The 13,016-nt window shown below is 54.7% G+C and overlaps 1 protein-coding gene across 2 annotated transcripts in view; it reads right to left on the minus strand.

Moving 5' to 3' along the window:
• Nucleotides 1-4,473, minus strand: part of KCNAB1 (potassium voltage-gated channel subfamily A regulatory beta subunit 1) — a 39,590-nt gene extending 35,117 nt beyond the window's left edge. For both annotated transcript variants that reach the window (XM_082766741.1, XM_082766739.1), the window contains exon 1: nucleotides 4,117-4,473. In XM_082766741.1, the coding sequence (XP_082622867.1) occupies nucleotides 4,117-4,358 (242 nt within the window). In that variant the 5' untranslated portion in view covers nucleotides 4,359-4,473. The remainder of the gene's footprint in view (nucleotides 1-4,116) is intronic.
• Between the last annotated feature and the right edge of the window lie 8,543 nt (nucleotides 4,474-13,016).

Here is a 13,016-nt window from a genome sequence, read left to right on the forward strand (position 1 = left end):
CTTCAAATTGTAAAATAAAAACAACTCCTGATCCAAGGACCGGTGCAAAGCATCCCCTGTTCGGCTCCCGTTCAGTGCTGGGTGAAGAAGAACCAGAGGGAGGGGAGAGGGGCTTTGAAAGAGCAGCTGCCGCTGCACTGGGCTATTTCCTTAAATGAAGCCAAGCAGAACGGCTGCCATTGCATCAGCCCTGGATTTGCACAAGGACCGGAATCAATTTTTATTCCTTCTGAACCGCAGCCATCTGGGAGGACAAACCGGGAGCCCGCGTGACGGGGCGCGCTCCACGGCTGGCGGCGCAGAGCCCTGCTCCCAGCCTGCTGGCGACCGCTGCGCAGGGGCACTCGTCCAAGCCTTGGCACAGCCCCGGGGACCATCGTTTCCCACAGGATAACGCCTTGAGCACAGCAGCGATGCCGACAGCTGGCAGAGGAGGGGCGGCTGCACAGCACCCGGAGCTGCGCGGGCATGGATGGGTGCACCAGGACACGGAGGTGCGCAGGGCACGGCAGCAAGGGCACAGACTGCCAGCGGGAGCAGGGGCTCTGCAGGCAGGGGAAGGCTGGCAGCGATTTCCTGTTACAGCTACAGACAGGGAAGATAAAATTTGCATCGTTGTCCACGCCAGCCGAGCAGCTGTGGCACCAGGAGCCTTCCCCAGAGGCGTGGATGGCCGTGGCAGGAGGGCAGGGCGGCGCTGAGCTTCCTCGCAGCCTTGTTACGGATGTGGGAACAGATGCAGGAGCTGGGCTGAGCTCAGAGGGCTTTGGAGCAGAGCACTGCTGGGGGAAACGTGTGTGCAGATGTGGGTGTGCGTGCACGTGGGCATGTGCACGTGCACACACGTCGCTGCTGGCACCGACGCGCTCCGGCAGCCGGCACCGTGTGCGGCTGGAGGGCTCCTCCTGCTGCAAAGCCCCCTCAGCCCCCTCTGTGCCGGGGTGAGCCCCCGTTTCTTGCTTTACGGGGGAAGGATGCAGCTGCTGAACGCACCCGTGGGTGCCCTGCCCGCGGCCTCACCCACACGCAGCTGCTGCTTTCAGCACCGCCTCCCCCGTTAGTTCACGGGCAGGAGCTGCGTGAAGGTAACGGGAGCAGCAAGGGGAAGATAATCATTGGGAAAAAGGCTTGGCATGGGAATATCTGCAACCACCGATGGATAGGGAGCAGGCAGGGAAGTTTGAATGGATTTTAAAAGAAAAAAAACACTCCTGAAATATTACAGCTGGTGAACAAAGGGCCCAGCTGGGTGCGGCTCTCGCGGTCAGGCGGCACAGGAATTGGGGAGCTCTGAACGGGGTAAGCCAGATCCCCAGAGATGTGATGCAGCTGTGCTGGGAATGAGCAGATCAGGTGCGGATTACAGCGCAGGATTACGGGACCACGCTGAGTGCTCTCGTGCATTTTGCCATCTAGCGATTAAACGTTTTAAAGACCATTGCCTGAAACGAGCCTGCCCAGTGCAGCCCGGGTGCGCGGCTAATGAAAATTGCTCGCTCCCAAATCCCCCTCCTCCACAGCGGCTCCACGGGGGCAGGAACACAAACCCAGGAGGACAAACAGGGACTGGTGAGCGTGCTTCGAGCCGCCTCCTCTTGCACGAGCATCTGCCAGCCCGGGCAAGGCGTCACACGAAGCAGCAGTGCGGCCGGGCAGTGCCGGGGCAGGCGCTGGGAATGGGCTGTGAGGAGCTGGAGGAAGGCTCAGCGACGCCTCTCCCTGTGCATCCCCTCTGCTTTCTGCCACCGGTGACTCAAAAATTTGCTGTGCTAGAGGATAAATCCAGCCCTTTGTGCTCGGCAGCCCTCGGTGGCCTAGACTCACATCTAATAACGCTCTGAGCACGTTCGTGCTTTTGGCACCCAGAACACGACAACGAGGTCCCCAGTTTAATTACAAGATGCGAGGAAAAGCTCTCCCCGTGCTTTACGCCTGCTGTCCAGAAATTTCATCTGCATCCCCCTGGATCCCACGTTACGGCAGACAGCACGTTGCTTACTGCAGCCTGCTTTGAAGCACATCAGCTGTAATCCCTGCCTGTCATCCTTTCCCTGACCGAGAGGCTGTCTGATCACCCCGCGGGATGGCTCCTCCGCGCAGAGCCCTCTGCTCACCGCTTACCGGCTCCCGTGGAAATGGGGAGGCAGGACACGAAATGCCAGCTCCCATCAAATCATTAGCACCAGCGCTGCTGTTACGCACGTCACGTATTTAAAACGGTGTTTGCCTTTGTGTCTGCCGCTGGGCTGACATTTCCACAGACCTTTCATCAATAAACCCACACTCTCCTTCCCGAGGAGCCGGAGCGGTTCGGCGGCGCTGTAGGTGAGCACAGCCCTTGTGATTTTTTCCCCATTAAACGTTCCCAGCTGCGGGCTCACAGCTGAGCTGTGGCCACGTCCTCCCACCGCTCAGCACCCGCTCAGTCTCAATTTCCCGATCCCTTTCACCGGAGGCTGAGGACACCCCCACAGCCACAGCAACTCTCCCGCAGTCCTGCTTCCACCACAAAAACTGACTTGTTATTCCCACTTTTAATTTCTTCTCTCAGACAGATCAAAACCATCCTTCAGGCTGCTCAGCGAAGCAAAACGCTGCCCTGCCTTTCCCAGGGGAGCTCCTCTGGAAGGGGCTGTCACAGACCATCGTGCCCACCTGCCGGACCTCCTCAGGGCTAACCAAAATTAAAGCACGTTATTGAGGGCATGATCCAAACACCTCCTGAACGCTGACAGGCCTGGGGCACCGACAGCCTCCCTAGGAGACCTGCTCCAGTGTCTGAGCATCCTTACAATAGATAATTTTTTCCTGATGCCCAGCCCCAATGCACAGGACGCCCGCAGGCTCCCAGTGCAGGATGCGGGGTGTGCTGGGACCTGGGGGTCTGGAGGATCCCACAGAGCAGCTGCCCAGGTGCTGCTTTCTTCCCCACATCACCGCAGGAGGTTCAGGGGTTGTGCGGCCACAGATCACCAGCCGGGGGGACAGACCCAGCCCACGCAGCTCAGCCTTTAAAGGCTCACAGCCCAGCACAGCGTGTGCGAAGGAAAGCAGCGCTACGAGCACCCCGATGGATAATAAAGCACCAAATTGGCTTTGCAAATTGTGTTTCATCTGAGAGAAATACCATTATCATCAGAAACAACATAAGCCAACGCACTGCTGCACTTTCAGTTATTCAATAACAGGCTGAACTAAGCTGTGTTTGCTAAAGCAAGGAAAGAGAAAGGAAATAATCACCCTATAAATAAACCAGCTTATGAGTATTTAGTGCTTCTTGTTAACACTTCCTTACTTTTCACACATAATTAAATAGCTCTTCATAAATATATATATATATATAATTATTTTGTGTTGTGCTGTCTTTAGACTAGACCTGTGGATATTGGAAGAAAGGTCTGGGGGCGAACCAAGCCGCACTGGGGAAGGAAAGCACTCACGCTCACAATAAGCCTGGGAGAGCCTTGTCCATCTAAAGCTGGAAGAACAAAAATCTACAGAAAATAGGAGTCAGGAGTGCCCAATAACAGGGACTACTGGGAAATCCTCACAGTGTATTAGAGCTGCTGTGCACAGCCCACTGCCCTGCACAAGTCTTCCTCCTCCGGGCCGTGATGTGTGTGAGCTGCAGTGCTTCACAGCCGCCTCTGTCAATGCTGAAGGATGCGCACACCTAAAAGCAGGGATCTGCCCGAATCCATCAGCTCCAACAGGAATTAATCGCACGCTTTCCTTCATCACGCTAAAGGCTCTGATGGATGGAGAGCACGGCACTCCGCAAGCCAGGCAGGCGCTCAGGGACCATCTGCAGGTGGTGACAGCCAGAGCTGGAGCCGGGTGGTTTGCAGGGCCACACTCCTGGGGGAGCTGGATGGCTAACCAAATTCAAAGCTTTAGGAGTAGAGCTCCTGTGCATTTACCACTGCTCGAGGCCGTGCTAATGTCTTGTGGTGCTCAGCTAGCTGAGAGAAGCCCCTCAAGCAGCTGGCACCCCTGGGTTTCAGCAGCCTGCCCGGCGGTGCACACAGGCTCCAGGACACAGCCAGACACCCGCCAGGGAGAGCGTCCTGCAGGTTTGGCCGACCCCACCACGCAGCCCCCCGGCACCCCCAGTACCTGTACTTCATCCCCGTCTCCGCGCGGACGGTGTCCTGCAGGGACAGCCCATGCACGTGCAGGAACTTCTCCAGCTGCTTCAGCTCCGCGGCCCCGCTCGCCTTCCCTGCCCAGCCGGACAGCGGGGGGCAGATTTTGGGCACCACGCTGGGCTTTTTGCCTTTCAGAAGCGCTTCGCTCGGCTTCTGCAAACTCGGCTTGTGCGGGGGGATGTCGGCGCAGGCGGGCTTGTACAAATGCATGGTCCTCGGGGGAGCCTGGCCCCGCAGCCGCTGGGTGGGGGCTTCTCGGAGCCCCCTCTTTAAAACCTGCTGCACGGAGAGCCCGGTGCCATGGCACCACGGCCAGGGGACGATGGCATCAGCCCGGCACTACGCAGCCGTGGTTCTGTCCCCGACGTTGTTCATGGCATTGAAACGTCGGGGCTGGTTTTAGCTGGGGCCCAGATGGGCTCCGGCCAGGGTCGGCACTCGGTCCCACCGCCTGCAGCCTCTAAAGGCCAAGCACTCGAGGGGCACGGACTGCCTGTGGGAATGGAGCGCCGACCTTGTTTCCCAGGTCTTATATTTAGATAAGGAGAAATATTTGCTCGGGATTCCATCCAAGGCTGACGAACATAAAAAATAATATTCTCACAGGGTTTATTTAGGGCCTCGGGCTGGACAGATGAACGCTGCAAGCACCTCTCATGCAAGTCGTTAGAACTTCTCGTTTTCTTGCAATCTTGCAAACTCACAGCTCAGGTTAACTGGCCTGCAAACTTCACTGTTATCCATCACAGCCCCAGGAGGACGCAAGTAGGAAGCAAACAGAGGCTAAGGAGCAGTCAGCTGAGCTCCTGGGGCCGCTGCTCTCTGCTGACACGGGACAGGCACAGGACGGGGGGCTCAGGCTGCAGGATGCTCCTCCAGGGACCGTGGGAGGCAGCTGAGAAACCCAAATTTGCACATCCCATGCAGCAGCCTGCCCATGATCCTGCGGGCACACTGCACGTTTTAGAGAGGGTGCTCACCCCTCTGAGCACCAGCAGGCTCCAGCAGCCAGGGGAGGCCCCGGGAGCTGCAGCACCGGTGGCTGGGAGGCTGCTCTTGTTAACAACAGGAACTGAATGGTATCAGAGATGCCTGTTTGCAGCTGTTCTGTATCTTTGGCATGGAAAAAAAGGGGTGAGAAAGGAGCAGGAAACACTTGTGTCTCCACTCACGCCCTCCATCATCCCCTCATCCAGCAGCAGGCGTGGTCCTGGGGTCCTGGAAACACCCCAGCCTGCTGAGCTCCCCCTTCCCCCAGCTGTAGCTGACCCATCCTGCTACCAGAGCAAACAGAGAGTTTGGCTCCAGGGTCTGCATCCCCGAGGGGTGATGGAGAAATGGTGCAAACCTGGGGGGCACCCAGAGCCCCCCAGTCAAGGTGAATCCAGCAGGGCCAAAGCAACCAGCTCTGGCCAGGGCCAGCTCCCAGGGAGCAGACCAGCGCAGGAGCTGCACCATGAAGCAGATTTTCTGGGCTCTTATGTTTTAAAAACTCAACCCATTTTCTGACTCTGCTTTCAATCCCAAATACATCCGAAAAATAAGTTAAATAATCAAGTGATGGATATATCATGAACTCAGCTAATCCGTAAAGCTTTCAAAGCAGATAAACAAGGACTGATCTCTAAAAAAGAACATATTTTAAAAGATTATAATTCAATGTCACAGAGAGGAGTTTTGCATGGAAATGTGGATTACCCAGCTAGCCTTTCCCTACAAGCGTGGTGTTGGGTGCTGGGGCACCAGCGGAGGGCTGGTCAAACACCCCCATTCCCTGAGATTTGGGAGGATTTTGCCTGACTTTCACACTGAAATCCCTGCTGCTGTGGTGCCTTTGTGCAGAGCCAGGTTGCAGACCAGCCTCTGGAAGCAGGCTCCTCTCTCAGGGCGAGTTGAACAAACACCCCCCTCTCTCCAGTCACTAAAATCGCTCCCAGCAGGCACAACAGAGCCCATCCCTACGCTCCTGCTGCTTGAGACAGACGGACTGAGACAACAGCATGCATCCGCCTGTATTTAGGTCCCATTTCATTAAGGGTCTTAGTCTGGGAAAGAGATTAGAGCCGCACGTCTAATTTCCACTAATGCCAAGATCCCCTAACGTTTTAAAGCAGCAAGATCAGACTCCGGAGGACATCAAGATCGTGCCTGGGTCTGGGGGGAAAGGAAGGAAGCAGCCAACACCTCCACACGATCTGCTCATGTCACCCACACAGCCCTCACACACCTGAACCCAGGTCCGATGAGACTGCGGTCACTTGAAGAAAACAGCTGTGAGAAATGGGGCTGAATGCTCACAGGTGGCTTCGGCTGAGAAGTTTGGGAAGCCAAAGAATGAGTCTGCAAAATGTCCAGTCCTCTACGTCACGTTCACCATGATGCAGGGGAAACAAGCCCCCCAAAAATGGAAATGTCAGAATCACGACGACAAAAAGCTTCCTATTATTGTTGTTGTGGTTGTATTGTTACTACTACCACTACCACTACTACCACTACTACTGCTACTACTATTTGGAGGAGCACAAGCCCCTCCTGTGACAAGTGTAGGGAGTCACCTACCTGTGCGGCATGCCGGTGGTGTAGGCGACGGTGTGCTCGTGCGAGAGCTCGCAGACACGCAGGTACCAGCTCATCTCCAGCTCCCGCAGCAGCGCCAGCCTCCGTGCCCTCTGCTGCGCCGCGGCCGGCTTCAGCCGTGGGTCCTTGGCGCTGTCGGTGCCGCCCCGCGGGGCTCGGTCCCGGCTCCCCAGGGACAGCACCGACTGCTTCCTCAGCTTCAGCGCTTCCTCGGCGTTCTTGTTCCCCACGGTGCCCGTGCGTGCCGCCAGCATCCTCGCGGCTCGCCCCGGGGCGAGGGGAGAGCCGAGCCGCTGCTGCCCTCAAATCGTTTAAACTGATTTCCAGCACGCGCCTTCCTCCCGCTATAACCCTACGCCGGCCACAAAGCCGTAATTAGATATGTGGCCGCAGAGCTTAACCCGAAAGAAGAGCCGCGACCTCTTCACGGAAACATCTGTACGGCGTCCTGCATGGCAGCAGGCTGAAACGCACACCGAGGCAGCCTCGGTCTGCCAAACACAAGGAGGGCAGCTCTGAAAAACTACCGATGAGCTTGGGCAGGACTGGGCGTGTGATCAGGACCTGCTCGAAGCACGGCGTCTGGGTGGACAGCAGGGAAAAGTGGGCCGGCTCGCTCAAGCTTTATACCCCGACGGGCTCCAGACTACGTGAGCCCACGTGTGCTCACCCTGCGGACACGCAGGCAGGCACGTGGGCAGGCCCAGCACCACGATGGATGCGGACACATCCACACCAGCTCAGCTGGGCCAGGCATGCAGCCCCCGTGGCCTGCAGGACCCTCAGTGTCACGGGCTGGGGCAGGGACCCCACCGCCCACCAGGCCAGAACAAAGCTGGGGCTCTTACCGACGTTATACCAAGATGGTTTTAGGTGTGTTTTAAGAAAGCTTCTTCCCCTGTGGAAGAAGTCCTATAAAATTACCCTTCCCCAGAAGCCTGTGTGTTGCCCGGCCTGCTCAACAGCGGTGACACTGAAACAGTCACACTGAGGTGTGCAAAGTTCTAGAGAAACAACTCAAACTGCGGGCTGTTAAAATATCCTAGGTTTGTGCCTGTGCTAAAACGTCATCTCAGTCACTAAACTTCATAGTACGTCCCAAAAAGGAGAGGGCTTCAACCAACTCCAGCAGCCCTTAAACCAACCCAGGCAGTGCACGCTTGCTTTACAGCTACACAGCTTCGAGCCTTCCAGGGCTGTTCGAGTTCTCTCACCTGGGAGCTGGCTAACAAAAGCAAACTAAAGTCCTTCAACATTCATGTGACAGACATCGTGCTCACCCAGTCTCGTGTTTATTGTTCACTCAGCCATAGAAACACAACCACAAGGCCCTGAGCAGGTTTCAGTCACTATAGAAGCGAACTGCTCCAAAAGCAGCTGCTGGCAATTTGTTCCTCCCTCGGCGCAGCATTGTTCCCTTCAGGGCACGCTGCCGCGAGCACGGCCGTTCCCGTAACGTGCCACTCGGGCAGGTAACGCTATCGGGCACCGCTCCGGGGGGGCCGCACGTCCTGCCAGGTAAGGACACCCGCTCACCCCATAAAACATGCAGGAGGATCGTTTGCCTGCAAGCGAAGCCGCCAGGAGCTGTTAAACATTGATGCACGGTTCTGGGCCGCTCGCTGCTGCAGGGCACGGGCAGGCACCGCTTGGGCCTGCTGTTGTGTGCTTCTAACGTGGCCTCCAAAAACGTGTGTGTGTGAGCTGTGTGCCTGGAACTTACCGCAGGTTATAGCCAAAATCCTTACTGCAGGCGTTGAAGGTGCCTATAGCTCCTTTCAGAGCACTTTGTAACATCCGCTTTTATCCAAGCTGGGTGCGTGGCCTCAAAACGCCTGCGGGGCTGCTCCCCGGAGCAGTGGTAAAAAGCCCAGCTGGCTGCAAAGCACAGCTGCCCCCGCACGAGGGACTTAATCCCCCCGCTGCTGGCACTCAGCTGTATTAGATGTGCAACCCATAATGGTCTGGAGCGAAGGGAGGTCAGAGCACCCATCAACAACAGCGACAACGCCGAGATGTAGACCAGCCCACACCACATCCACAACCAACAAACAGCAACGCTGAGATGTAGAACAGCCACTAAAAACCAAGCACTAAACCTCGGTGTCGCCAGTTGAAAGCAGAACATCCCCCTGCCTGCCCCCCTGGCCTCCCGCAGCACAGCACCAACCCACTGCCTTGTCCCCTGGCTCAGACACCCCTTTGGTCCAACCTAGCATTTTTCAGATTTAATAAGAGAAACATTTCTAACAGCCTCCAGTACATGCTTTCTACTCGGAGAAGCTTTAGGTTTCCATGGTGAATTAATACACTTCAGCCAGTTTGCATTTTAGACGTGTTTTTCTTTTCCTTTTTTTAAAATCTCTTGAGCGGTTCCTTGTCAGGGCTGGCTCAGCTCGCTGTGTGCTGGCTGCCAAGCGCCTCGCCGCGCCGTGCGGGGACGTCTGTGCTCTCACCTTCCAGGGGATGCCTTGTGCCTCGTTCCCACACAGGCTGCGAAGTCTGATCCATCAGCCCTCCAGCTGTGCTAACAAAATTGCTTTAAAAGCCGTCCTCTTGAAATTCTCTTAAAATTCACCCCACCATTTCAGATTCCTCACTCTCTTCTCAACAAGCGTTACCCTAAATTCTTCATCTATGTGTACACACACCCAAAATCTATTTGCACACATACAGATCGACTGAAGCAGGACAAAGTGGCAGCACTCGATAGCCTGGCAGCTCCTGCTTAGAGGATTTTAGCAGGAAAAGGCGAGCATTACACAGGTACAGATTGAGCTGGAAAATATCTGTAAGTGATAGCTGCGTGAATGTATAGATTTCGTCCCATAGGAGCTAAGCAATTTCTAAATGCAGGATCCAATTAGCAGAAGTCTCAGTGATAGCCTTTAGGCTAGCAGCAATCTCGCTCCACACTATCCTCTACTTAAGGTAATTGGAACCTCATCAGGGAAAGATTCATGAGGGTGCATAATAGCCTCTAAGTGCTTCCCCCTGCTCAGAGGGCGTTTGAGCAGCGACCCGCACGCAGCAGGCTCGGGCTCCTCGGCCTCGCAGTGTCCCTGTCCCCAGCTGCCACCAGCAGCTCGAGGACCAGCACCCTGGGGCTCCCGGGGAGCAGAGCCCGTGGGTGGATGTGCAAGGTGGCCGTGCAGCAGCTGGGGTTTCCCTGCATCGTGCAGCCCCCTCTGAGTGCAGGGCTGGGGTGCTCCTGGGCTCTTCCCATCACAGCTGAGCACGAAGTGATGAAGTGTGCTGCTTTACATGGGGCTGGCACTTGTTCCCACACCGCTGCCCCGTCCCACCCAGCCACAAGGTGACCGAGTTCCCCATCTCCCCCCGCTGTGTGTTCAGCCCTCTGACCCCGAGAAAGCCACAAGAACAGAGTCTGGGGGAAACCGGTGGGAGTCTCTGCACCTCTTCACACAACCAAGGGTTAGGTATATCGAGGTACTTGGGGCTTTAAAGAGAAATTTCAACACCCAGCACACCCGAAGCTGGTCCTGATGCATTCGCACGTTCCTGGCCCTCTTCTGGCAGGCCCAGCGAGATGCATTGCTGCAGCAAGGCGAAGGTTGTGCTGTGAGCCCCAGCCCTGCGGGGCCAGGAGCCCCGTCCCGACTCTGGGCCTGGTGGGTTGGCGCCACCGGAGCAGCACAAGCAGCAGGCCCGCTGGAGAACCACAACCTGCCCGCTCAATGCTGTGTTACCATGGCGATGGGCGCTACAGAAATGACTAAAAACACCCACTGGCTCCACAGAGCACCTGGGAGCATCCTCAGCCCGAGCCCTGGCTCAGCAGCTCCGGGCCTGAGAGCGCTCAGCCCAGGGTCGGTGCTGGGCCCTCGTCCCCACAGTGCCATACATCTGCCACGTTGATCCCAGCTCAGCCCCACACGCTTTTTAGGGACAAAGTACTTCTACCCCAGCACGAAAGCATGCAGAGGGTGGCACCAGGGCAGGGGACAGCTGTGTCCCTTGCCCTGCCAAGGCTGGCAGCCAGGGAGCGCGGCCCAGAACAGAGCGGCCATTTACAGCGTAAATAAAAGCCCTCAAAAAATCAGTCACACCAAGGTTCAAACATAATATTTTTATTTGTGGATAAAAATTAAGGCTCACAGTACTTTTATCATTTCACAAGCAGAAAAATGTTAAAAATTGAGAATGACGGGGAATGCCCCCAATACAAATTCCTCTAACTGCTGACATGTTTTACTGAAGACTCGAGGTGAACAACTGTACAGGGCAGCTACGGTTATTAGTCTGTAAACTAAGTGCTAAATATAGGTGGGTTTTCTTTTTTTTTTAATTTTTCTTAAAAGAAAGTGAACCGAGTATCTATGTCTCTCTCCACGTCTGGCTGTCCTATACACATAAAAGACCCAAGAACCGCTGGGATAACACCACCGACCTTCCTACGAACAACCCACCGCTTCCAAAATGCATGGCACAGGTGTCAATGGGGGGGAAGATCACAAATTCCACTTCAGTAAGACGTCCTGCTTATAGTGCAATAGTTTATGCCTAAACATTTCAGTATTCACCCTTCTGGCTTAAAAAATAAAACAACAAAACCCCAAAAAGTAGGTTCCTACGGAGTACAGGAATTGCTGCCGAGCTCCATTTCGTTACAGACATGAAAGCAACCAACGTGGTAGGATGTGAAGTGTCTGCCACCCCGGCTGCAGGTACACGTTACACCCCTAGGTAAGGTGCAACCCAAAGGACCAAGCACACCACAAGCAGCCGACAGCATCCAGCCTCGGCGTGCTGGAGGTGTGGGTCGGGGGGCCCGGGGGCTGCAGCCCCAGCACATGGACACAGCCACTGCTACCCACGGGTGCTGCCAGTTGCACCAGAACTACGTGGCTCTACACTGCATAATTATTTACACGGGGAGAAGCTAGAAGTGTCTCACTCAGAACTGAGGCGGTTTGGGGTTTAAGAGGTGCTCTATATTCTCCTGCATTGTTTTTTTTTAGCTATTCCTTCTGTTTTCCCTATTTGCTGTCAAGGTAACCGACAACGTGGCAGCGGCAGCGAGAGCGAGCCTACGTACAGAAAGCAACAACTGCTACAGCACTGAAAGGCTGAAGTTTCTGCATCACACCGAGATTTATTTCTCATCGTTGCACCATTTACGTATGAGATACCAACACAATAATGAAAACAACTATCCTCAGCTTTTTCTGATGAAAAATGTAAATGTTCTATAAGGCCATGATTTCATTAGGGATTTTTGAAATGAGATATATATTAAAAGTTTGCTTTCAACAGAACCCATGCTATAAAAATGGATTCTGCCAAAGCAAACATTGATTTAGAGGGGCTTTGACCGGCAGCTTTTACAGATCACAGTCCAGTAAGAAAAGGTGTGTTAACGCTTCATTTACATATCAAAAAGCTCCTCAGAGAACTCAGAGAGGTCATAGTGGACGTGGGTGACAACTGCTGCCCCATTTTAGAAATGAGGCAGCTGAGATCTGTATCATTTAGGACCAACTTGCCCGAGCTACAGAAGCTGCCAGGGGCAGAGCCATGGCCAGGGGGCAGCTCTCTGGAGCCCAGGATACGTGCACCCTCCGCCGGGCTGCTGCGCTCCCCAGCGGCTGAAGTGGCTTCAAGGAGCAGAGGGCTGGGACTCGCCATCTCCTTCCCCCAGTGAAAAGCAATCTCTCAGTAATACAGGCAAAAATAATGTTTGCACAAATTAGCCATATCTGATAAACAGAAATTAAATTTCCATTAGGTGTAGGCGGTAAATGTAAAAACCATAGGAAAACATGTGCGAGCAACAGAACACAGAACAAACACTCCAACTGCTAGTCCAGTTCACAAATCTACGTATGTGGAAATATAGGCAGCTACAGCCACGAAATACCCCATGTTATTGAACAGTTTAAACCAAGCATTTCACCCTCATAAAGCCATGGTCATCCTGCAGCTGAATGAAAGGCAACTGTTCAAGAAGTGGGGGGTAAAAGGGACGACCCTGGGTACACAGGAGCAGTTCCACTGGTGGAGGTCCCCAGAAAGCTGCTCAGGGCAGAGCTGCGACACGCTGCACCTCCACAGACAGCAGTTGCAGGACATGCTGGACATTGTTAGGTGGATGAAACAGCTTTGCCTCGATAGAACAGAAAAGCACAGGCGTCCAAAGTAACCATCTCTCAAATTATTGCTTAACTACATAAACAGCAGAATACACGTGATGGAAGGAACCGGTATCGGTTGGGTATGTCACCTCCAGTACTGCGACTGCACACTAATGACTACCAGGATTTTAAAAAT

This window comes from Aythya marila (genome assembly GCF_965140915.1).
Source record: "Aythya marila genome assembly, chromosome: 9".
Classification (NCBI taxonomy): domain Eukaryota; kingdom Metazoa; phylum Chordata; class Aves; order Anseriformes; family Anatidae; genus Aythya; species Aythya marila.